The 24,065-nt window shown below is 41.2% G+C and overlaps 1 protein-coding gene across 1 annotated transcript in view; it reads left to right on the top strand.

Moving 5' to 3' along the window:
• The window catches only part of LAMC2 (laminin subunit gamma 2), a 67,284-nt gene that overhangs the window by 13,379 nt on the left and 29,840 nt on the right, over positions 1 to 24,065 (top strand). The window contains exons 2-4 of the mRNA XM_007937664.1: positions 8,115 to 8,303; positions 18,345 to 18,480; positions 22,729 to 22,827. Of these exons, the coding sequence (XP_007935855.1) occupies positions 8,115 to 8,303; positions 18,345 to 18,480; positions 22,729 to 22,827 (424 nt within the window). The remainder of the gene's footprint in view (positions 1 to 8,114; positions 8,304 to 18,344; positions 18,481 to 22,728; positions 22,828 to 24,065) is intronic.

Here is a 24,065-nt window from a genome sequence, read left to right on the forward strand (position 1 = left end):
AGTGATAAATGGCCTGAGAGAGGTGTGGATGAAGTCAGATGGGCAATGGGCATCCAGAAAAGGGAGCAGCTGCTGAAGGTTATCAGCATGGAAGTGTTAAGATCTGCTATGTGTTTCTTAAAAAAAGGTCATCTGGCTGCAGTGTGGAGATAGCAGTAAAGGGAGAGTGAAGCAAGGAGTGCCCCAGGCATAGGAAATAGCAAGCTGAAAGGCCAGGGGTGGGAAAGAACTAACTGTATCACAGTATCTGTGGGAGCCTCTGAATCTCTCAGCCTAGTGAGCCAAAGAGAGAAAGAGGAATGAGATAATGTGGGAGAGGTCAGCAAGGGCCACATTTGCAAGGTTTTGAAAGGAGTTTGGATTTTAAAAAATTTTGTTGTTGTTTTTATTATTAAAGCACTAAGAAGCATGATGATTCCATAGATTGTTCTGGAGATGGAAATTACTGGCCTTGGTGAAAAGTAGAGCATGTTTTTAAGTTTAGAACAATAGAAAGAGGATCATACAGAAATAACCTAATAAATGGCTTTATTAGCCAAATCGTTAAAACTTCTCGAAATTGCTTGCCTCAAAAGGGCAATCTTCCCTGTGGGAAATTTGAAACAAGATCTTGATGAACTGTAATCACTGATGGTGATTAGCCCAAGGCCTTCCCCCAGTGGAACCCTAGGAAATGTTTTCTATTTCCTTCCATTCTCCTCAGGATAGGCTTGGAAGCAGCCTTTGCCTCTGTGTTTCCTGTCCTAACCTGTTGGAGCTGAGCGCTTTAGTGAGGGGCGGGAGTGTTGTGAAGTGAGCCAGGAGGGATTCTGCACACCTTGCTCCATTGTTGAAACAGGGTTTCCAGCTCCTTTGATCTGCTTGCGACTCCAGGTGTGTGTGGGTGGTAGAGAGCCGACCAGCCTGCGCCTGGCTGCCTGGTGGTCTTTTCTAAGAAGCACCTTGAGGGTCAGCAACTGTGTGCTACTATGGTTATTATTATAATAAACACTTTCATGCCAAAGAAGCAGTATACAGCATCGAGGCAATTACCACCCATGGGTTACTTGACTTAAAGGAATATGTGAAAATCTCAGTGAAGTGACTAGATTTCAGATGTATTTATGTGATATTTGCTGTAAATGTAATGAATTTCATTCCTTTGGCTGTGGAGAGAACCCTGCTTGACAGATTTATGGATTTTGGGAGTTGGAGTGAGGTGACAAAGAGAAGATAGGATAAAGCCTTAAGAAATGTCTCTGGCTTGGAAAGAATCAGGTACAAATGACTAGTCTAATAGGAGTCATGGGTGGGATACAGACCTGTGATAGAGAATGCAATGGAAACAGGAGAGAAACCCTGGCTTGCCTTGATTCTAGAACCTGTGAGAGCTTTGGAGTCCCTGGGCGAGGTAAACGGTTAATGCTAACCAAAAGATTGGGAGTTTGAGTCCACCCAGAGGCATCTTGGAAGAAAAATCTGGTGATCTGCTTCTGAAAGATCAGCCACTGAAAACCCTGTGGAGCACAGTTCCCCTCTGACGCACATGGGCTGCTGTGAGTCAGAGTCAACTTGTTGGCAACTGGTTTTCTTTTCATAAGGACTTCAGGTACCTTCAGGAGCTCGGGTAGCATAGTGCCTAAGGCACTTGACTGCTAATCAGAAGGCTGGCAGTTCAAACCCACCAGCCACTCCTCGAAGGAAGATTAGGCAATCTACTTCCATAGTGATACTGCCTGGGAAACTCAAGGAGGGGTCACTATGAGTGGGGTCCGCCTCCACGGCACATAACAACGACAACAACATCAGGTACCTTCAGGGTATAAGTCTGATTTGTTTCTGTATTTACTTATACAATGATATCTTAATGCCAGGTCTATGAAGCCATGCCTGTCTATGAAGAAAATATGAACAATGTGATAAGTATTTGACAAAAACAAATTGATTCAGTTTATAGAATACCTTTTCTGAGATTATATCCTTTCTTTGTTACGAAAATTGCATTTTACAAAACAATATATAGTTAATATCTTTATTTGACAAAATAAAACATTACTAATGCCTTTTGTTGAAATTGTGCTGGTTCACAATATCACATTCTCTTAAAGATCACTCCTTACCGCCCCCAGCACAGCCCCCAATTAGGTAGATATTTACTGGATGAATGAAAATACTGTAAATGTACATCTCATTAACTATGAACCAAAGAAGGAAGGAAAAAAGGACACATCAGTAAAACAAAATGTGCCAGTGAGGGAATTTGGAGAAAACGGGGACTTGGCAGGGGAGGTAGAGAAAAATCTGCAACAAAATGAAAGGCAAATAGTTTCATTTACTTGCTGTATAAATAATTTGTGATAATTTATTCAAAAAATATTAGGCCTAATAGATAAATGGACAAAGATCATAAACAAGCAGTCTGAAAAAAGAAATGAAATAGCATAAGGCATGTTTCAAACCTCCCTTTCTGTACATCTTATCTCACCCCTCCCCTACCCAGTTCGTATTTCTTTTTACTGCTTCATTTTTCATTTTAAAATATCACTATCTTAACATTTCATATATATTGCTTATTTATCTTGTTTCTTTTCATTTCTTCTCATTCACATGTAAATTCCATGAGGGGTGGGACATTTACTGGTTTTATTCATTGCTATATCCCCAGCGCCTAGAACTGGTCCTGGTACACAGGATGCACGTACTGCCGTTGAGTGGGATCCGACTCACAGTGACCCCTCCTTGGGTTTCCGAGGTGGTACCACTACAGAAGTAGATTGCCTGACCTTCCTTCCGAGGAGTGGCTGGTGGGTTTGATTTGCCAGCCTTCTGGTTAGCAGTCAAATGCCTTAGGCACTATGCTACCAGAGCTTCTTGGCACATAGTAGGTGCTCGATATTTACTTGTTGGATGAATGGATGAGTGAAAGGACTTTGATAAATGCTTACAGTTGACCAAGGATGTGCAATGGGTATCAAAGCCCCCTTTCCCTATACTCTATTATTTGCATTTATGTCAATGTCCTTAATGGGAACTAAATAATATATTTACGAAATTTTCAACAAGCTCAAGTTTGGAAGTATAGCAAATAGATTACAAAACACACACACACAAATCTAGACATAAAATTGAACAAGGGTAAATGTGAGAGAAGGAAACTATAAAATTAGTAAAAATAATTTTGGAATTTCCTCTTGTTTTAAAATGTATGATAGGCTTGCATTGGGTCTGTTAAGCTAAATGAAGCATTGTATTATAAGTTACCAAGGAAGGATGTTTTCTGGGTTAGGTTCCTGTGGAGAAAGGCATTCTATTGAGGAATGGGGAAGAAAGTGATTGTTAGACCTTTGTGTTTTTATTAAGGCATGTCCAGACACGTGGGGAAAACCATGGAGTCCTCTCAATGGTGGGAACACATCTAGTGGTTTCTTGAAGTTCAAGAGACCTTTCACTCATTTGTTTGCTTAAAAAATATGGAATATCTACTAGGGACTAGGAGCTGTGCATATAGGAGGACTTCATTTTTCCTTTTCCTAATGAATGGGATGTATTTTCTGCCTGTTACAAGTGTACAAGTGTAGAATCGAGTGCAGAGATTTGCCTTGGACACAGATTTGCTTCAAGAAATTTTGTCTTATATATTTTGCTAACATCAGTAGATTTCCTACAAAAAGCTGGATTTTTGTCTTCTTAAAAAGCCTAATGTGGGAGCACTGGTTGCAGCAGACATTATTCCTGTGTGGCTACAATTGTCTGGGGATGAAGTGCAGCTTCTTCCTTTAGCCCCTTTGGCACAGTCACAACTCCCTGTGGCTTATAGCTGTCCTGGGGTTGCTCTTTGGCAACAGTGTGCCCATGGTAGTGGTTGGGCAAAAACCAGTCAGAGAATAAAAAAGATCAGGCAGAAGTTGTACTAGGCCCAGTTGGAGGAATATTCTGGAATTTGAAAAATAAAGGTCTTCCTCTATTCCCCCAGTAATAAGGATACTAATTAGTTTTAGGAGAATGAGTATCATTATGGAAGATATTTGAGAGAAACCATGTGTCAAATATATCAATGACAAGAAGAGTCGTTCCATGAACAAGGAACAAACCCTCCTCCTCGCTCTCTAGGTGGAAATGGTTGGAAGACTCAGTATTGAGCTAAGTGCAGTACGTCTGTGTTTGAGCATAGCTTGACAACTTTAAGAGTCTCGCAGGCTAGAAAGAGTGTCTTCAAAGAACATAGACATGCCAGGCTGATATACTCCCTGGACATGAGCACTGTGTATCCTGGCTGGCATAGCCCTCGGCTTTAAGGGAAACCAGTTTGAGGGAGAGGACAGTTGGCAATAGGCTCGTAACCTGTTGCACAAGTTCCAGAGTGAGATGCTGGCTCAAGACCTCCCTTGCTAGAACTATAGTGCAACCTTGCTGAAGGTTGAATTAGCAGGAAGAACACCAGTTCTTTCAGAGGACAAAGGACAGAAGGGGGAAGAGGTAGTATAAGATCATAATGGGGTTGTCTATTTTGTAAATATTATTAAGGAAGATGGGGCAATCTACTTCTGTAATGATACTGCCTTGGAAACCCAAGGAGAGGTCGCTATGAGTCGGGGCCGACTCGACAGCACATTAACAACAATTCTAAATGAATGTATAAGTGGTCCTAATGAAGTTAACTATTACCAGCAAAAAGTATGTCCTGAATGAGAAGGACACAATGAAAAGTTGGTAATTATTTTGAGATTGCTTCCATAAGACATCCAGGGCAGAGAGGGCATTGGCTCATTGGGTGATCCAGCTGAGTAACCACATAAGGATTGTTGGCTGGTGAATGTAGCTCTTGTATGTGCATAATGAAGTACTCAGTCAAAATTTCACAGCACATGACAGCTGTGTGGCACATCTGTTCAAGATTCAAAAAAATTAGTAAAACCAGTATTAGTTGGGAAAGATTTAGCTTGGCACCACTTCTGTGTAAAAGCTCATGGAGTTTGCATTGACTACAGACAATATACTGTAAGTTTAACAAAATGTTAGGTTTTACCTGTGGAATTATAAAATAGTTGTTGTTGTTGTTGTTTGCTGTTGAGTCAGACCTGACTCATAGCAACCCCTTCTTGGGTTTCTGAGGCTATATCACTACAGAAATAGATTGCCCCATCTTCCTTCCAAGGAGTGGCTGGTGGGTTTGAACTGCCAGCCTTCTGGTTAGCAGTCAAGTGCCTTAGGCACTATGCTACCAGAGCTCCCATAAAATATATAGTCATGCTGTAAGTGGAAGGAGCTCTAGTGGCGTAGTGCCCAAGGCATTTGACTGCTAACCAGAAGGCTGGCGGTTCAAACCCACCAGCCACTCCTCAGAAGGAAGACGGGGCAATCTACTTCTGTAGAGATACCACCTCATAAACCCAAAGAAGGGTTGCATGAGTCGGATTGGCTTGATTTTTTTTTGTTGTTGTTGTTGTTGTTGTTGTTGTAAGTGGAGCTGTTCAAATCACACTTAAAGTATAGTAATAAATTCTGGTCATTTTAAGAAGGATATTGGAAATTAGGGTTTGTTTTCAAGAGTGTAGTCAAGAGAAATCTACAAATCATGTCATGGGAAATGGTTGAAAGACTAAGAGGTGAAAGAAATGTAGTCTAACCTGGAGGAGAGAGGACTAAGGAGAGAGATGCTATTGCTATCTTTAGATAGTCAAATGTTGATTGACATCCAAAAAAACCCCACTGCCATCTAGTCGATTCTGACTCATAGTGACCCTCGTTGGGTTTCCAAGGCAGTAAATCTTTACAGAAATAGATTGCCCCATCTTCCTCCCACAGAGTGGCTGGTAGGTTTTTGAACTGCCAACCTTCTGGTTAGCAGTTAAATGCCCTAGGCACTGCACCACCAGAGCTCCTCACTGAGCTTGTAAAACAGGGACTGCCTTGTAGAACAATGTCTGAAATAAATGTCTGATGAATAAATGAATGAATAAAGAGTGTAGGGGTGTGTGTGTATGCACACATGTGTGTTGTTTTCTAGGGAAGAAAAAGAACATGTAGTTTAAATTACAGAGACAGTAAACCAAACTCATTACCATTGAGTTTGTTCCAACTCATGGCAACCCTACGTGTTACACAGTAGAACTGCTCCATAGGGTAGGTATTCTTGCTGTAATCCTTATGGAAACAGATCACTAAGCTTTTTTTCCATGGCACCACAGGGTGGGTTTGAAGCACCAACTTTTAGATTAGTAGATGAGTGCAAACCATTTTTGCCATCCACAGAAAGGAAGATTTAAAACTCCATGAAAACAATTTGTAACTACCAGTGCTGTGTAGGGAGACACCAAAAACCAAACCAAACATACTACCTGTCATTGAGTCAATTCCAACTCACAGTGACACTGTAGGGTTTCCAAGGCTGTAAATCTTCATGAACACAGACTGCCTCACCTCTCTCCCACCAAGCAGCTGGTGGCTTGAACTGCCGATCTTTTGGTCCAAATGCCTTACCCACTGTACCACCAGAGCTCCTTATAAGGAGGAATAGGACATCCTTACACAAGGAAGGATTTAAGAAGAGACTGAATGACCCTCTATTATATACTTATAGGAAGAATGCCTACATGCAGTGGTAAACCAGATTCTTGAGAACAGCATAAGATGGAAAGGTGAGGGCTTTGGAGTCAGACCTTGGAGCAAATTATACCTTTGTTGTTTAGCTGCAATATTAGGCAAGATAGCCACCTTCTATGTCCATTAGTTTCTTCATTTGATAAATGGCAATAATAAAACCCACATTCAAGGATTGTGAGAATTAACTGAGCTGATAAATGTAAAGTACTAGAAGCAGACTAGGTTCTAGTTGTTAGTTGACTTGCCCTGTATAAGATGGTGTCCAAAGCAGCAAAAGAGTGAGTTTTAGGAGCCATTGTTAGGAAGCCATTTAGGAAGCTCATCGGATTTACTTAGTCATCTCTGTGTCTTCAGAGTCTGACACAGGGTCCAACACAGGGCAGTACATGTTGGCACATTTGTTGACTTTAGGGTTAGCACTCTGGGTAAGTCATGGTACTAGGTACTTCCAGGCACAGGCCACATGCAAGTAGGCTTTGGGATCAGACAGATAGAGGTTCAAATCCCAACTCTACAACAGGTCAAGTTACTTAACATTTCCGAGCTACATCTTCTCATCTGAGGTAATACCTGTTTCGTGTGAGTAAGGAATGAGAGAGCATATTCCAAAGCATTTGATATTTTTTCCTCAGTGAATTCTCTTAACTATCTGAGGAGTCAGGTATTACAGTTTACCTTTATAGAGAAAGAAACAAGATTCGGAGAGTTGAAGTGATTTACCCATGGAACTAGCAGAACTGGGATTTGATCCCATTCTTTTAACCTCAGGGCCCATCATCACCTTTCTCTTTTAAACCCTGACTGAAACATTTCTTGTCCAGGTTCTGTGCCAAGTATTTCCACATGTTGCCTCATGGGGTTTTAAGCCCTACATGGAGATGTCACTCAGTTCACAAGTCTCTTTGGTTCATCCACAGGGTGAATTTTCCTAGACATTTTGGAAGAAGATTCTCTTTGAGTACCTGGCTTTGGGAGGAACATGGAAGATGCAGAAAGAGAAAGAGAGAGAGAGAGAGAGAGAGAGAGAGATACTTGTGTCCAGCCAGTCATATCAGTTTCTCAGCTTTGACCATCACTGGAGGGACAGATGCTGTATATCTTGAACAGATGACTCCATCATCTGCTAAACACTTGTTCCAGGGACCACCCTCAAGCCTTCTCCAGCCCACATACTTGTTCTGTTGGATTATACAGTGTTTTAGAAATGAATTCCTTGCCAATCTTTAAACCAGGAACTTTCACATAAAACATATAATTCAGACTTTTTGGTTTCTCTTGAGAAATTGGACATTCTGGCAACCCTGAATCACCTTCTTCCAGGCAACAACTCACCAGCACTGCTTGTTGGCTGCTTCCTTTAGGTGGAACAAAGCTCTCCCATCTGCCACAGACCCTACATGGCCCATTTCGTTTCCTTAGTTTAAATTAATATGTACTACTCTTGCATAACTTATGTTATTAATAATAAAACACCTGGGGAAATTGTTCCTGAGTATTTTTTCCTAATGCTGTTTTTCCTTCCTCCTCCCTAGTCTGTAATTGCAATGGGAAGTCCAGGCAATGTATCTTTGACCAAGAACTTCACAGACAGACAGGAAATGGATTCCGCTGCCTCAACTGCAATGACAACACGGATGGCATTCACTGTGAGAGGTGCAAGGAAGGGTTCTACCGACAGACAGAAAGAGACCGCTGCTTGCCTTGCAATTGTAACTCCAAAGGTAGCTGAAAAACGGGAAAAGAAAGAGGGAGGGAGGGAAGAAACATGCAATTCAACCAAGAGGAAGATGTTCCACTCCTAGAACAATTGGGAATCTTCTAGACTCTGGTCTTTTTTTTTTTTCCAACATGAAAATAAATGTGTTTATCTTTGTTTCTGGTGACCATCTGCCCCCCTTAAGTGTGAGTTGGTAGAACCAATTAGAGTCTTCAGAGCACATTGGCTTGAATTCTGTTACCAAGAGTCACATTATTACTTTTCCTGGCAGTCTTTGACCCAGGAAAAAGGAAGCTTGCACTCTTCCAGTGACAGTTCTTTGTATTCATAACTATCTTTTTGACCAACCACTTGAAATATGAAGGTTTAGGCAGATCAGCTTCAGGTACTAAGTTAGGTGTTGGCAGTGTACTGGTACTAGTAGAAGAGACAGATGAGTAGAAATGGCAGATTAGAATCTTTGACAGGATGGTTAATCCAACAAAATGAAATAATAAATAGGAAGCACCTCAGGGAATTGCTGGCTCATAAGAGGGTTATTTATTTATTTCTTTTATAAGTGTTCTGCCCAGTACTATGTTCACACAAGTGTAGGTAGTACTTGTGCACATAGATGCACATACACTACTGTAGTCATTGTGGGCAGTTAGTAAAAACAAGTTTAAAATATAATCTCAGAGAGAGAGAGTTCTAGAAATGAATTGAGGTTTTTATTTATTTAAATTGTCTTATTTATCTATTTCTTGGCATTGTCTGTTTCTCCTCCTTGCTAGAAAATGTTTGATAGCATAATTTGAGAAATATTAATCCACCTAAAAGTGTTTTTAGCCTTATCGCATAGCAGTGACTCAGTGCAGCTTTGTGGAACCAATTCATAGCATCTGCTGAAAGACTCCTAAAAATGGATAAATTTTGGTCCAGCCATGAGTTACTGGTATAAGATGGTGGGGGCCCCACAGAAAGCTGGGATGGCCCCATGGTGGTATAGACCCATATCTGGCAGACCCTCCCAGATTCACCTATTTTGCTGTTATCATGTGGCTTGAGTCAGATTTGCTCAGCTCTGTGGCACAGAATCGGAATTCAGATTCTTTTGGACTTAGCAATTCCCTCTATGAATGAAAGCAGTTTATAAAGAAGTATGAAAAGAAAAGTTATTCCATTTTAATGGCATTTAACCTCTCTGAAGAGCCCATATCCCCTTAGGTCACGAAGCTTCTTCATGAGTCACTGGAGTTGGGTCATTCCAGCAAAGTAATCAGTGGGAATGTAATTAGAAACCATAATTGGCTCAGCTGGAAAGCCTGGCCTGAAGACAAGGTTATTAGTCTCGGGTAGACAAGGAGCCTGCTGTCTAACAAAGAGAGATGGTAATGACCAATTTACTATCCACCCTTCTTTTTCATACTGTAGTCCATTGCTTGACCAGCAACAATAAGCCCGGCCCTTTCCTTTCATATAGGACCTAGATATCCCTGACTCAGTGTGAACAGTCCAGTAGAAGCAGTATAGGCCAATGATAACTGATATCTTATGTAACAGCTAACATATATTGCATGCTTGCTTTGTGGCAGCCACTTTTCTAGATGGTGTTCATCCAGTAATTAATTAATCTGTACAAGCAACCTTATGAGGAGGGTACTATTATTATTATTTCCATTTTACAAATGAAGTAGCAGAGGCTTGGAGAGAGGTAAAGAAGCTTGTCCAAGGCTTCAGAGTAAGTGGTAGAGCAAGGGTTCGAGCCCAAGATCATTATGTAGAGTATGTGGCAAAAAAAATGTGGGCAATGGAGCCAGAGAGCCTAGCTTCAAAGGTCAGCACTGCCACTACCACAGGGTTACTTTGAGCACTCCCCTCTTATCTCTTACTCCAGTCAGTTTCCACACCTGTGAGAGGGTGATTGTGCTGTTTATGTTGTAGGACAGTTGTGAGGATAATCTGATGTTTGTTAAGCAAGTGGTGGCCAATTCAATAAATGGTAGTTGACAAGTAGTTGTTTTTCTTGTTAGGACAGAGGCCAGGGTCTCAATCTCCTGGAATGCTGGCTTTTTCTTTTTTTTTCCCCTTTAAATCACATTCCAGTTTAGAAAGAAGTTTTGTTGAGGACATATATGTGATCTATAACTATTTATTTTACAGCTCAGCAGAGTTTAAATGCCTTTACTAGTTTAATATCTGTTATCCTTTAACATCTCTAAGTTGGCAGTGAATATTTTTTTTACAGTGGGGAAATTAAGACTTAGAAAAGTTAATGAATGGTCCAAAGTCTCACAGTAGGTGATTGCAAGAACTAAAATTGTAATCCGATCTTCTGACAGAGAACAGTTACCTCTTGTTCCCTTAATAGAAGAAGGGAAAAAATAGCTAACATGTCCCCAAGGCAGATAATTTAGATGTTGGAGAATAATTTCATGGATATAATTTCCCAAGATCTGGGTAATACTTTATACTTTTCCAATATGCTTTCATAGGAGCTCTGGTAGCATAGTGGCTAAAACACTTGACTGCTAACCAGAATGCTGGAGGTTCAAACCCACCAGCCACTCCTCGGAAGGAAGGTTGGGCAATCCTACTTCCGTAGTGATACTGCCTTGGAAACCCAAGGAGGGGTCGCTATGAGTCGGGGCCGGCTCGATGGCACATAACAACAACAACAACAACAATATGCTTTCATATAGTATGCCTACTTCAATTCTCATAAAAAAGACCTCTCATTGGACAGAACTAGGTAACCATATATAAAAAGAAAAATGAGAGAGAGAGAACTTATTCCTGCTCGGTAGCTGACAATCTGTATGTGTTAACATGGCCACACCCCCATCATAGAGATGAGGAAACGTGAGAGGCCAACCAGTGCAGACTGAGCAGCACTTAGGGGCAGAGAAGATTTCTATCATGGTCTACTGTCTCCAACTATAAGTTGGCTGAACAGATTGCAAAACTAATGGCCTATGTTTAATTTCCTCTGTGATTTCTTAATATCCCAGTCAGGTGATATTTTTAAATTTAAAATAATAACTTGACCAGAGAACTTGTTGTCTATTCCATTTCAGATGCAGAAGAATGTGTCTTCCAAAAATACTGTCATTCCACATACGGCAAATTAAGCCAACAACATTTATATTACCCAAAGTGGTCACAGATTTTGAACTTCATGTCAGTTTGTCATGAATATAATAATTAGACCTGTTTTTAGGTAGTGTCTTTGTGGGTTAACAGCAGAAGTGAGTTATCTTCAATTCTTGTAATCACATATTTAAGCCCTGATAACATTTTGTGGTCACCAGAAAAGAGAATCATGTTTGGTGAAGTAAAAGGTCAGCACAAATGAGGGAAACTCTAAGAGAGATGGGTTGACACAATAGTCACAAAAATGAACTCAAACATGCCAATGCCAGGCAACAGTTTGTTCTCTTTTATATACAAGGTCACCATGGGTCAGACCCAGTTCCACAGCAACTAACAACAACATTTTCCAACCTTTTCTGACTCAACCTTTTCCATACACATGTATGTTGTTGTTGTTGTTAAGTGCCGTCAAGTCGTTTCTGACTCATAGCGACCCCATGCACAGTAGAACAAAACACTGCCCAATCCCACACCAGCCCCACAATCCCTGCTATACTTGAGCCCATCATCGCAGCCACTGTGTCAATCCATCTCGTTGAAGGCCTCCCCCTCTTTCATCGACCCTCCACCCTACCAAGCATGACATCCTTCTCCAGGGAATGGTCCCTTCTTACAACATGACCAAAATAGGTGAGACAAAGTCTGGCCATTCTTGCTTCCAAGGAGCATTCTGGCTGTACTTCCTCCAGGACAGATCTGTTAGTTCTTTTAGCAGTCCACGGTACTTTCAGCATTCTTCGCCAGCACCACAACTCAAAAGCATCAACTCTTCTTCGGTCTTCCTTATTCATTGTCCAGCTCTCACATGCATACGAGGCGATTGGAAATATCATGGCTTGTGTCAGGTGCACCTTAGTCCTCAAGGAGATATCCTTGCTCCTCAGCACTTGAAACAGTTCCTTCGCAGTTGACTTTCCCAATGCTACACATCGTCATGTACATGCTGGTGACATGTAGATGTGAGTTTTTGAGGCTGAGCCTCTGGTGTTTAAAACCCAGCGAAATGCACCTGGTGCACAGGTAACAGCCCAGCTTATAGACTGAGACAGACTAGGAAGAAGGAAGAGGCCGTCCACTTCTCAAAGAATTGGCCAGGGAAAACCTTATGAATACACATGTATACATGTATGTTTTGTTTTTTTTTTCTCCTATGGGACCTAAATTCTTGAGGTTATCATTAATTCAATGGTACTGAACATATTTTGTTAATTTAATTTTATTTTTAAGCTTATCTGTGACTCCAACTTCAGACTACAACATCTGAATTGTTATTTAAAACATGTCTTTAAATGCAAGTGCGTGTATTTTTAAGAATTCTCTAGAGAAAGCAAACTTTCTTGGTTTAAATTTTAAATATGAATTCTTTTAGAACACCTTCCTGGGTCCTCAAATGCATGTAGATGATACTTCCATTGTTGTTGTTATGTGCTGTGGAGTCATACCCAACTCATAGCGACCTCTTCTTGGGTTTCTGAGGCAGTATCATTACGGAAGTAGATTGTCCAACCTTCTTTCATAGGCAGGGAAAAAGCTTACTGGAACACAAACTTAAAACAAGAAGCTATTCTTCAATCTTTTCTTTAAACCCAGTTGTTCACTATCCCTAAGGGTAGCTCATGATTGAGGAATCAGGACAGATGTGTTTTATTGTAGTGAAATGCTTTGAAAACCCAATGCTATAATTTTGGAAGCTTTGAAATGTTAAATAAATTAACCATATTCACAGTTAGAGTCTGTGAACATCTTCATGTCAACTTTGCAAGGTTTGAAGAGGGCCTCAGTGATAATAGAATCTTATTGTGGTTGTTAGTTGCTGTTGAGTTGTTGCCAACAGAGTACTGCAGAGTAAAACACTGCCTGGCCCCGCACCATCCTCATGATGGTCAGCATGCTTGAGTACATTGTTGCTTTCCAACTCACAGGGCTCATCTTCCAACACTGTTGGACAATATTCTGCTGTGATCCCCACTGCTTTCATTGGCTAATTTTTGGCAGTAGATCACTAGGCCTTTCTTTCTTCCTCTGTTTTAGTCTGGAAGCTCTGCTAACACCTGTATACCTGCTGGTATTTGAAATACTGGTATAGCTTCCAACATCATAGCAGCACACAACCCACCACAATATAACAAACTAACATACACAAAACCGAAAACCAAGCTCACTGCAGTTGAGTCGGATCCGACTCATAGCGACCCCTCCTTGGGGTTCCGAGGTGGTATCACTATGGAAGTAGATTGCTTAACCTTCCCTCTGAGGAGTGGCTGATGGGTTTGGACTGCCAGCCTTCTGGTTAGCAGTCAAATGCCTTTAGGCACTATGCTACCAGAGCTCCTAACATACAAGTGAGGGATAATAAAATGAGCTATATATTTTTTTGAGTGTCAACTCTGAAACACTGAGGTAGGCATTTCACATATGTTAGCTCAAAGTTTTACAACAGCACTACAAGATATAGGTTGTTATCCTATTTTTAAAAATTGAAGAATAACCAATCTGTCCAAGGACACACAGCTAGTAGGTGGCAGGGCTGGTATTTGAATTGAGATCTGTTGGACTGCAAAGCCTAGGCTCTTACTATGTCCTCCAGCTTCCTTTAGACCAGTATATTCTAAATCACGTCCTGTGGAACACTGTGCTCCTGAAGATAATAATAGGTGTTACCTGTAAGAATGTCAAATAGTGTTTAGAAATACTGGCATTAAAATGTTAAAAAAGCTTTATGCCTATTAGATATATTATTATGTTATAAATCTCTGCAAGATACAGTATGTACCATTTCTCAAACTCTTTTGAACATAAAATACTTCTTTTCATGAGGTATTAATAGCTCCCAAAAGAGTACTCCGTAGAATGCCATTGTGGGCTATTTGGGTGAAACCCAAAAGCAAAGTATAGCCTTTAACACCCTTATAAGAATAAGTTATTTCTGAAAAACTACAGAATGGAGAGTTTTCATAAGTTGCAAATGTAATTATCATTAATTTGGATGAAAAAAAGAAAATGTGTTTCTGGGTCCCAAAATCAACATGCAGTTATGTTAAAAAAAATAATAAATAATAACATTTCATTAAAATGTGATTTCTTCTGTAGTTAATGTTAGTTCTCAGACTATAATTCAGCAGGGAATTTCCCTTCTTACCTCTGGCCACTGACTGTTTATAGAGCAATGAGCGTGGCAGCCTGTAAACACCAAACCCAGTAGCCTCTCTTTCTTCTCATCTTGTTTACATATTCTGTTGCTTTAAACCCTGAGAACTACCCTATCTTCGTCTTCCTCTGTTCCTTCTCAGAACTTTCCTTCCTTGGTTATGCAGCTTAACTCTGTCCTGAGCTGCTTTCTTTCTGGTCTCTCTTTCTTGTAATTGATGGAGTTCAATTTCTGCCTGCAGCATTTTCCTTTCTTTTCTCCATTTTCTCACTCTTGTTATTGCTTTCCTATTCAGCCTGTGTCTGAGGGCACTTAGACCTTCACTCCCAGTCACCTGAGCTTCCGATGCATATTTCCACCTTAACATGTGACTTGAAAGTCAAGTTCACTAATGTCCAAGACTAAACTCATTATCCTCTCTTGAAGATTCAACCTCAGATCCTGTCCCACCTGTTGCCTTCTCTGAATGTATAAACATCATCATAGTCTGTCTGGTTGCTACTCATGGGACCTGGCTATTAGCCATGTGATTCTGCACCCAATCATCCATATCCTAAGAGTCACCAAAGGCTGTAATTCTCTGTCCTCAATGCTTGTCGTCTCTTCTTGCCAAGATTTCTCTAACCCAGGCTGTCATGTTGTGGGACAATACCTTTACATGAACCTCCTGGTCTTTCCCTCTCCAAGGCATCCTACATATTGCTCTAGAATTGTCTTTCTAAACTGCAGGTCCTATCTTGTCACTGGCTGCCCAATGGCTCCCCAATGATGGCCCCTCAATGTCCACAAAACATAGTTCAGTCTCCTTAGCATGCCGCATAAATGCCTTTAGATAGGTACAGGACCAATACGTTTATTGATTTAAAGTGTATCTACTAGTGAACTAAAAGTTTACAGGAGGATAGCAGATTGAGAAAGAAAAAAAATATGTAGCAACTGGTTAATGTTCTGTTGGCTTCAGAGATTATTGATAGCCACTAAAAGAAGCCCTTTTGGTGCAGTGGTTAAGTATTTGGCTGCTAACTGAAAGGTTGGCGGTTTGAACCCACCAGCTGCTCTTTTGGAGAAAGATGTAACAGCCTGCTTCTGTAAAGATGACAGCTTTGGAAACCCTATGGGGCAGTTCTACTCTACCCTATAAAGTCGCTATTAGTTGGCATTGACTCAATAGCAATTTTTTTTTGAAAATAATTGTCACAAATATTTGAGATATGTGGATTATTTTATAATTCCACTAGCCCTAGGGAATTTATAAATTAGCTGAGCTATGCCTCTGGCCACCCTCCACCTCATCTTTTGGCTCCTTCCTTGTACCTTTCACAATAACCCCTTCCTCTTCTTGGTGTTGCGGTCCCTGGATGGTGCAAGCAGTTATGTGTACAACTACTAACCAAAAGCTTGACAATTCACACCCACCCAGAGGCACCTTGGAAGAAAGGCCTGGTCACCTATTTCCAAAAGATCATAACCTTGAAGACCCTGTGGAGTGCAATTCTACTTTGCAACATACATGGTTGCCATGAGTTAGAATGGACTCAACAACAGCTAGTTTTGCTTTGTTGGTCTTTTATGCCTTGGCATGAATGCATGAATCCACCATAGCTTTCTGCACATCTTCTCAATGTTGGTCACTGTACTGGGCCCTGGGGATACAGCACTGAACACAGGCTAAGATAATTGTAAGTAAAGCTTGGTTAAGGAGGTAGTTTTGGGTGGGGTGGTTATTTTAGATATGGGTATCAGAGAAGATTTCTCTAGAGAATTAATATTTAATCAGGACCCAAATGCTGAGAAGGGGGAAAGAGCATTTCAGACTGAGAGAGAAGCTTGTGCAGATGCCCTGAGGAGGGAAGCAGTTTAGCTCCTTCTAGGAACAGGGAATTGACAGAATACCAATTTAGATGTTTTAACAAAGGAATGTAACACTGGAAGCACTCATTCTTCTATGCCAAGAAATTTGGAAGCTATCTGGCCAACTGACTGGAAGAGATCCATATTTGTGCCCATGCCAAAGAAAGGTGATCCAGCAGAATGCAGAAATCATCAAACAGTATCATTAATATCAGACACAAGTAAAATTTTGATGACGTTGATTCAAAAAATGATTACAGCAGTACATAGACAGGGAACTGCCAGAAATTCAAGATGAATTCAGAAGAGGACTTGAAACAATGGATATCATTGCTGATGTCAGATGGATCTTGGTTGAGAGCAGAGAATACTGGAAGGATGTTTACCTGTGTTTTATTGACTATCCAAAGGCATTCATCTGTGTGAATCATAACAAATTATAGATAATATTATGAAGAATGGGGATTCTAGAACACTTAATTGTGCTCGTGTAGAACCTGTACACAGACCAAGAGGCAGTCAGTAGAACAGAACAAGGGATACTATGAGGTTTAAAATTAGGAAAGATGTGTGTCAGGGTTTTATCCTTTCACCGTACTTAATCCATTTGTATGCTGAGCAAACAATCTGAGAAGCTGGACTATATGAAGAAGAACCCAGCACCAGGATTGGAGGAAGATTCATTAACAACCTGTGATATGCAGACAGCACAACCTTGCTTGCTGAAAGGGAAGAGGACTTGGAGCACTTAATGATGAAGGTCAAAGACTACAGCCTTCAGTATGGATTACATCTCAGCATAAAGAAAACAAAAATTTTCACAACTGGACCAATAAGCAACATCATGATAAATGGAGAAAAGATTGAAGTTATCCAGGATTTCGTTTTACTTGCTTCCACAATCAAAGCCCATGGAAGCAGTAGTCAAGAAATTAGACAACATACTGCACTGGGCAAATCTGCCACAAAAGACCTCTTTAAAATGTTCAAAAAAAAAAGATATCATCTTGAGACTAAGGTGTGCCTGACCCAGGCCATAGTATTTCCAAAAGAGCACTCTGGCTTTCCTCTGGAGAATGGAGTGTACAGAGGCAAAGAGGGAGTGAGGTGGTGAGTGAAAGGCAGAGTTCTGGTGAGAGAAGAGGAAGACTTGAACTGGGTGGTGGGAGGGAGGTGGTGAGAAGTGGCTGGATTCCAAGGTGACAACACCTTTTGTTATCCTGAGCACCTCTTGTTTTTCATCAACAGTCAATCTAGGGATTTATTCTGTAAAAGAGTTAATCATAGGACAGTACACCAGTGCTCTATACCAGCTAAGATGCACAAGTCCTTCATGTCCTCACAAGGAATGATGCTCAAACGGTGGCATGTTCTAGCATCCAGGCAAGCTAAGAGGCCTTTTTGTACTCTTAAAATCACACCACACCCTGCCCTGAAAAAATCACACACACACTGACCCAGAAAAGTTAGCTTTTGCTTACCAGAGATAAGGGAGAATGTTGCTCACTTTTTGATACCAACTCTATTCTAGGAAGCCAGTGTAGTCATTCATAAATGTTTGTTCCTTTTGAGATCTCAAAGCAGTAGCCTGCATCCTTACTTATTGTCAAAATCAGAACAGATGTGAAGTGATTGTTAAAGGGAGCTGGTGGTGGTGATTACGTGGTATGCCTTGAGCTCCCCTAGGCTGGCAGTACCTTCCTGTTGTTGTTGTTGTTGTTATTATTTAGGTGCCTTTGAGTCTGTTCTGACTCATAACGACCCTGTAGGGTATCCTAGGCTATAAGCTTTATGGGAGCAGATTGCCAGTTCTCTTCTCCTGTAGAACCACTGGTGTGTTAGATATTTCCTGATACAGCATAAATTAAGTGTTTCATTTTTCTCTGTTCCACCTCTTACCTTGTTGGTTTACAGGTTCTTTAAGTGCCCGATGTGACAGCTCTGGCCGATGCAGCTGTAAGCCAGGCGTGACAGGGAACAGATGTGACCAATGTCTGCCAGGCTTCCACATGCTCACTAATGCTGGGTGCACCGCAGACCAGAGATTCTTGTAAGCATCTGCATGTGACTACTGCTGCTAATAATGCTAATTACATTAACATTAGCAACAACTTATGTTTACTGACACTTCATGTATGCAAAAGAGCTCTGGTGGTACAGTTGTTGTTGTTGTCGAGTCGACCCCGACTCATAGCGACCCCTCCTTGGGTTTCCAAAGCAGTATCACTACGGAAGTAGGATTGCCCAACCTTCCTTCCGAGGAGTGGCTGGTGGGTTTGAACCTCCAGCCTTCTGGTGAGCAGTCAAGTGCCTTAGGCACTATGCTACCAGGGCTCCCATTTAGCTGTTAACCATAAGGTCAGTGGTTTGAACCCACCAGCCACTCACTCCATGGAAGAAAGATTGGGCAGTCTTCTTCCATAAAGATTTACAGCCTTTGAAACCCCGTGAGGGTCACCATGAGTCAGAACTGACTCGATGACAGTGAGTTTGGTTTTTTGGTTTTAATGTATCTAACCAACCAACCTCACTGCCATAGAGTCGGATCCGACTCATAGCGACCCTTCCTTGAGTTTCCAAGGTGGTATCTAGATTGCCCAACCTTCCTTCCGAGGAGTGGCTGGTGGGTTTGAACCCCCAGCCTTCTGGTTAGCAGTCAAATGCCTTAGGCACTATGCCACCAGAGCTCCTTTAATGTATGCAAGCACTGTTTTAAGTACTTTACATGGATTGTCTAATTTAATCCTCACAATAACCCTAAGAAATATAGGATTGTTATTATGATCATTTTAGATAAGAAATTTAAGCCACAAGGGGTTAAGTGACTTTCCCAATGGTACTGGTGAGGGATAAGGAGCCCTGGTGGTGCAGTGGTTAAGTTTTCGGCTGTTAAGACAGGTTGGCTTAACCAGCTGCTCCATGGGAGAAAGATGTGGCAGTCAGCTTCCTGTAATGATTACAGCCTTAGAAACCCTATGGGGAAGTTCTACTCTGTCCTACAGGGTCACTGTGAGTCAGAATCAACTTAATGGCAAAGGGTAATGGTGAAGATGAATCTAATATTCAAGCCCAGAGAATTTGGCTCTGGAACCCATGCTCTTGACCTTGATACTTGCCTCCTTTTAGATGAATCAGTATGGAAATAAAGAGCTCTTCAAATTTTAACTTGGTACTCATTGAATTTGGAGTAAAAAAAACAAACAAAACTTCTCTGCATAATCTTATTCCCCTTTGGTTCAGAGCATCCTCTATCCCTCCTCAAATTCTTTGTGGAAGATGATGGAGTATATATTACAAATTACAGAAATCTCTGGAGAGATAGAGCTAGCTTTATTGTGATTGTGGCTTGAGGCAGTGAAGGACCCTGGCAGTTTGGCAGCAGCCTGGCTTGTTTGAACGGGAAGAGTGTGAGATGATGCTGAGAATGTAGATTGGAAGCAAGTCCCAGAGAGGCTGGGGAGCTGATGCTATGGCATAAACAATGCTCATAACTTTTCACCAAGAAGTTCATGGTTATGATGTCTACTACAGAGCAACTGCTCAGCATATGTTGAAGGGCACATGAGAGTGATTGAGAGGATGAATAAGAACTCCATTGTAGTCTTACCCTGATGCAGGGTTCTTTGCATAACAGGGTTGTTGGAGCAGTTTAGAGGAGGAGATTGGCAGTGAAGTCATTAGCTAGAAGGCTACTGGCAAAGGAATCACTTACCATTGCCTGCTTTTCTAGCCATTTTTCCATACGGAAAGAGCCTTCCAGCCATACTTGCATTGCCCCAGTTATCACTGACCCAAATCTCTTACCCTCTGGGCCTTTTCATGGATTGCTATCTAAATAGTCTTCCCTGAAGGAGTATTGATGGTGCAATGGCTAAGTGCTAGACTGCTAACCAAAAGGTCATAGGTTTGAACCCACCCTGTGGCTCCTTAAAGACCTGGCGATCTGCTGCCATAGGGATTATAGCCTAGTAAACCCTATGGAGCAGTTCTACTCTGTCACTTGGGGTCATTATTGAAAATCTGCTATATGGCACCTAACAACAACTGTCTTTCCTGACTCCTTTTGGGTTATCTTCAGAGACCTCCCCTAAAATCAATCTCTTTCAGCAATCCTTTTAAAACATGAAGTAGGTCATATCTCTGCTCTGCTCCCAACCCTCTTTTCACTTCACTTCCCAGTGAGAATGAGGCTGATAGGGCCCTGAGAGATCCTCTCCTGTCCTTTCTAATTCCAGCTCAGCCTCCCACTCCCCTTCTCTTCTTCAAAGGAACCAAGTTTGTCTGCTGTAGAACACCTTTCTTTCCACAGAGCAATGCAGATCTTCACACAACTCCATCTGTACTACATCCACCTCCTCACAGAGGCCTTCCCCAAGCAGCCCCACTACTCTAAGTTCTTACTCTGTTGTTTTTCTTCAGACCTCTTACTTTTCTGTATTTTGTTTTTATTTTTGTTTTTCAGTTTCTCCCACTAGAATTTAAGTACTATTAAGGCTTCGTCTTGTTCACTGCTTTATCCCCCAAAGCCTCAATTGCAAGAGGCAAATAGAGTGTCTACCAGCTCGGCTCTGGTAGCATAGTGCCTAAGGCACTTGACTGCTAACCAGGAGGCTGGCGGTTCAAACCCACCAGCCACTCCTCGGAAGGAAGGTTGGGCAATCCTACTTCTGTAGTGATAACTGCCTCAGAAACCCAAGGATGGGTCGCTAGGAGTCGGGGCCAACTCCATGGCAAATAACAACACAACAACAACCAGCTCGGCTAAACTGGCTTTGTGCTTCACTTCCATTGCTTGTTCATGAATCTGCCCCTGCTACAAGATTTCTAGAGAGCAGAAGCTATTTCCTATCACTCTTAGTATCCTCAGTGTTTAGCATGATGTTGAATACATATTTTTCAAATGGTCCAGAAGAGTAGTGCAAAGGGACTAAGCCAGGAAGAAAGCCAGGGGAATTTAACAGTGTGGATTGGGAGAGGAATTCTGGCTGGAAGCCTTATAGAACTTGGCATTTGATTGGATGGGAAACATGATGGTACCTGTTACTGAGTGTGATTTGGGTGGGGTCATAGAGCAGTAACAACAAGATCAGTTAGTAGGGAAAGACAAGCTTGATTTTAGACACAAGATAGATATACATGATTGTGTGCCAAAATGAGTGACAGAGACCCGTGCTACTCAAAGCACTGGCCTTCACAGGACAGTGGGCCAAGGAGATTGTGCCAGAATGAAATGAAAGCACTAGTTACTTCATTAAGAAAGTCTTCCTACACACACACACACACACACACACACGAGTATCAACCAAACCCAGCAATTCCACTCCTAGGTATATACCCAAGAAGCAAAAACATACAAGTACATAAAACTTCATATACAAATGTTCATGGTACCATTATTAAATAACAATAATAGCTAAGACATGGAAAAATCCAAAATGTCCACCAGCTGATGCATAGATATGCAAAATGTGATATATACATACAACAAAATGTTATTTAGCCATAAAACTGAATGAAGTACTAACAGATGCTATAATGAGGATAAATCTCAAAAACACTATACTGAGTGAAAGAAGACAGACACAGAAGGTCACATATTATATGATTCTACTCATATGAATCGTCCAGAATAGACAAATCCATAAAGGCAGAAAGTACATTAGTGGTTGCCTGGAGTTGAGAAGTTGAGGTGGTAGGAATAGCTACTGGGTGTATGGTTTCTTTTTGAGGTGATGAGCATGTTGTAAAATCGGTAACGATGACACCGCACAACTCTGTCGAAACACTAAGAACCATTGAATAGTACATTCAAATCGATAAAATACATGGCATGTGAATTATCTCATTAAAAGTATTTTGAAAAAACTAAATGAAATAAAACAGCAAGTAGATGAAATCAATCTTGATAAAATTAGATATTGAATTAAATAATAGAGAAACAAATGATAATTTTTTAAAAAAATGTCAATTGAACCAGTTAAATAAGTTGAACAATTTAATGATAGACTTGCCTTTCCAATATGGTGCAAACTCCTCCTCTCTCTCAGTGTGGGTAATAAACAGTCCATGGATTGGGCCAGCTCGTAGACCACACTTTGAGAAGCACTAGCATAGATAATTTAGTGCTCAAAGAATCCAAGCGAGATCAGTATGGACAAACAGAGCTAGAAAGGCCGCACTGAAGAAGAAATATTTGCTCACTTTGGTGACATTTGCTATGAGCAGTTGATTTTTATGTGTATAGTTGCAGAGCATTTGTAAATATGTTCCTAACTCTTTTTTTTTTTCCCTTTCCCAGAGACTCCAAGTGTGACTGTGATCCAGCTGGCATCGTGGGGCCCTGTGACAACAGCCGTTGTGTCTGCAAACCAGCTGTTACTGGAGAACGCTGCGATAGGTCTGTGACCTATGGCCCTACAGACATAACGGGGAGAGTCTCTTGTCAATTAGCAAGACAATTAATCCTCTGAGTAGAATTATGGAAAAGATATACTAGTAAACATTGAAGGGCTTCTTCCTGCTATCTCTCCTCAAAAACTAGGCTTTGAAAAAAAAATTGAACCCCTAAATCTCATTGGATTCCGTAATTCTGCTCTGGGTCCCTTTTCTTTGTTTTTACTGTGGCAGGGCCTCAGTGGTTCCCCTTGCCAGCTGGCTTCGAATTCCAGATGCATAGATACAAGTTGGTATGCAATAATGAGATCACATGAGTGCATTTGGTCCCAGGAAAGGACTGGCTTAATTAATCATGCTGGGAAAATCCTTGTGAGAAGGAATATCAGAGGGTATGGCCATATATAACCATAATATACAAAAAAGGAACCACCCTCGGGTTGGGATGGTGGTAACATGCACACACACGAACTGGGGGACCAAGTAGAGCTCTCTCAGCCCCAAGCCATGTAGGGTAGGTGGAGCCATGAGGAGAGATCCACCCTCAACTGCTGTTGTGGGACATTCCTTAAGTACAAATTGTACTCAGCCTCAAAACTCTTCTCTCCTCTGAGACTGTTGTGTGCAGAGAGCTGTGAAGCCAGCCCCAGAGATTTGGCCTCCTCTTCATTTCCTTAAAAGTAAGAAAGCAGTTCTTTGGCACCTTGCCGATCACTTATACCTGAGCAAAAAAGTGCCAGATACATTCCTAGTTTATGTTTCTAGAAAGTTCTTTGCTGCTGAGGCGAGGGTAGAGAAAAAGCAGGTTGTTATTGTGTTTAAAAAAAAGAAAAAGGAGTCACTTTTTTTAAAGTGAATTTTTATATTTTTAATTCCAAAATATAACACAGAAATAGAGAACAACATAAAAGAAACGTTGTCAGCACCAACAGTGAAAAGTGTTTTTTGTTGGGGGCCGCCAAGTTGACTCCAACTTGTAGCAACCCTATATGACACAGTAGAACTACGCCATTGGGTCTCTCAGGCTATGATCTTTACAAGAGCATATTGCCAGGTCTTTTCCAGAGCAGATGGTGGGTTCCAACTGACAACCTTTTGACCTTTTGGTTGGCAGCAGCTAAATTCTTAACCATTGCACCACTTAGTGAAATTTTAAAAAGCAACCAAACTCACTGCCCCCAAGTTGATTTTGACTCATAACAACCCTACAGGACAGAGTAGAACTGCCCCAACAGAGTTTCC

Source organism: Orycteropus afer, unplaced genomic scaffold, assembly GCF_000298275.1.
Source record: "Orycteropus afer afer isolate SDZICR_OR568_19922 unplaced genomic scaffold, OryAfe1.0 scaffold00043, whole genome shotgun sequence".
Lineage (NCBI taxonomy): Eukaryota > Metazoa > Chordata > Mammalia > Tubulidentata > Orycteropodidae > Orycteropus > Orycteropus afer.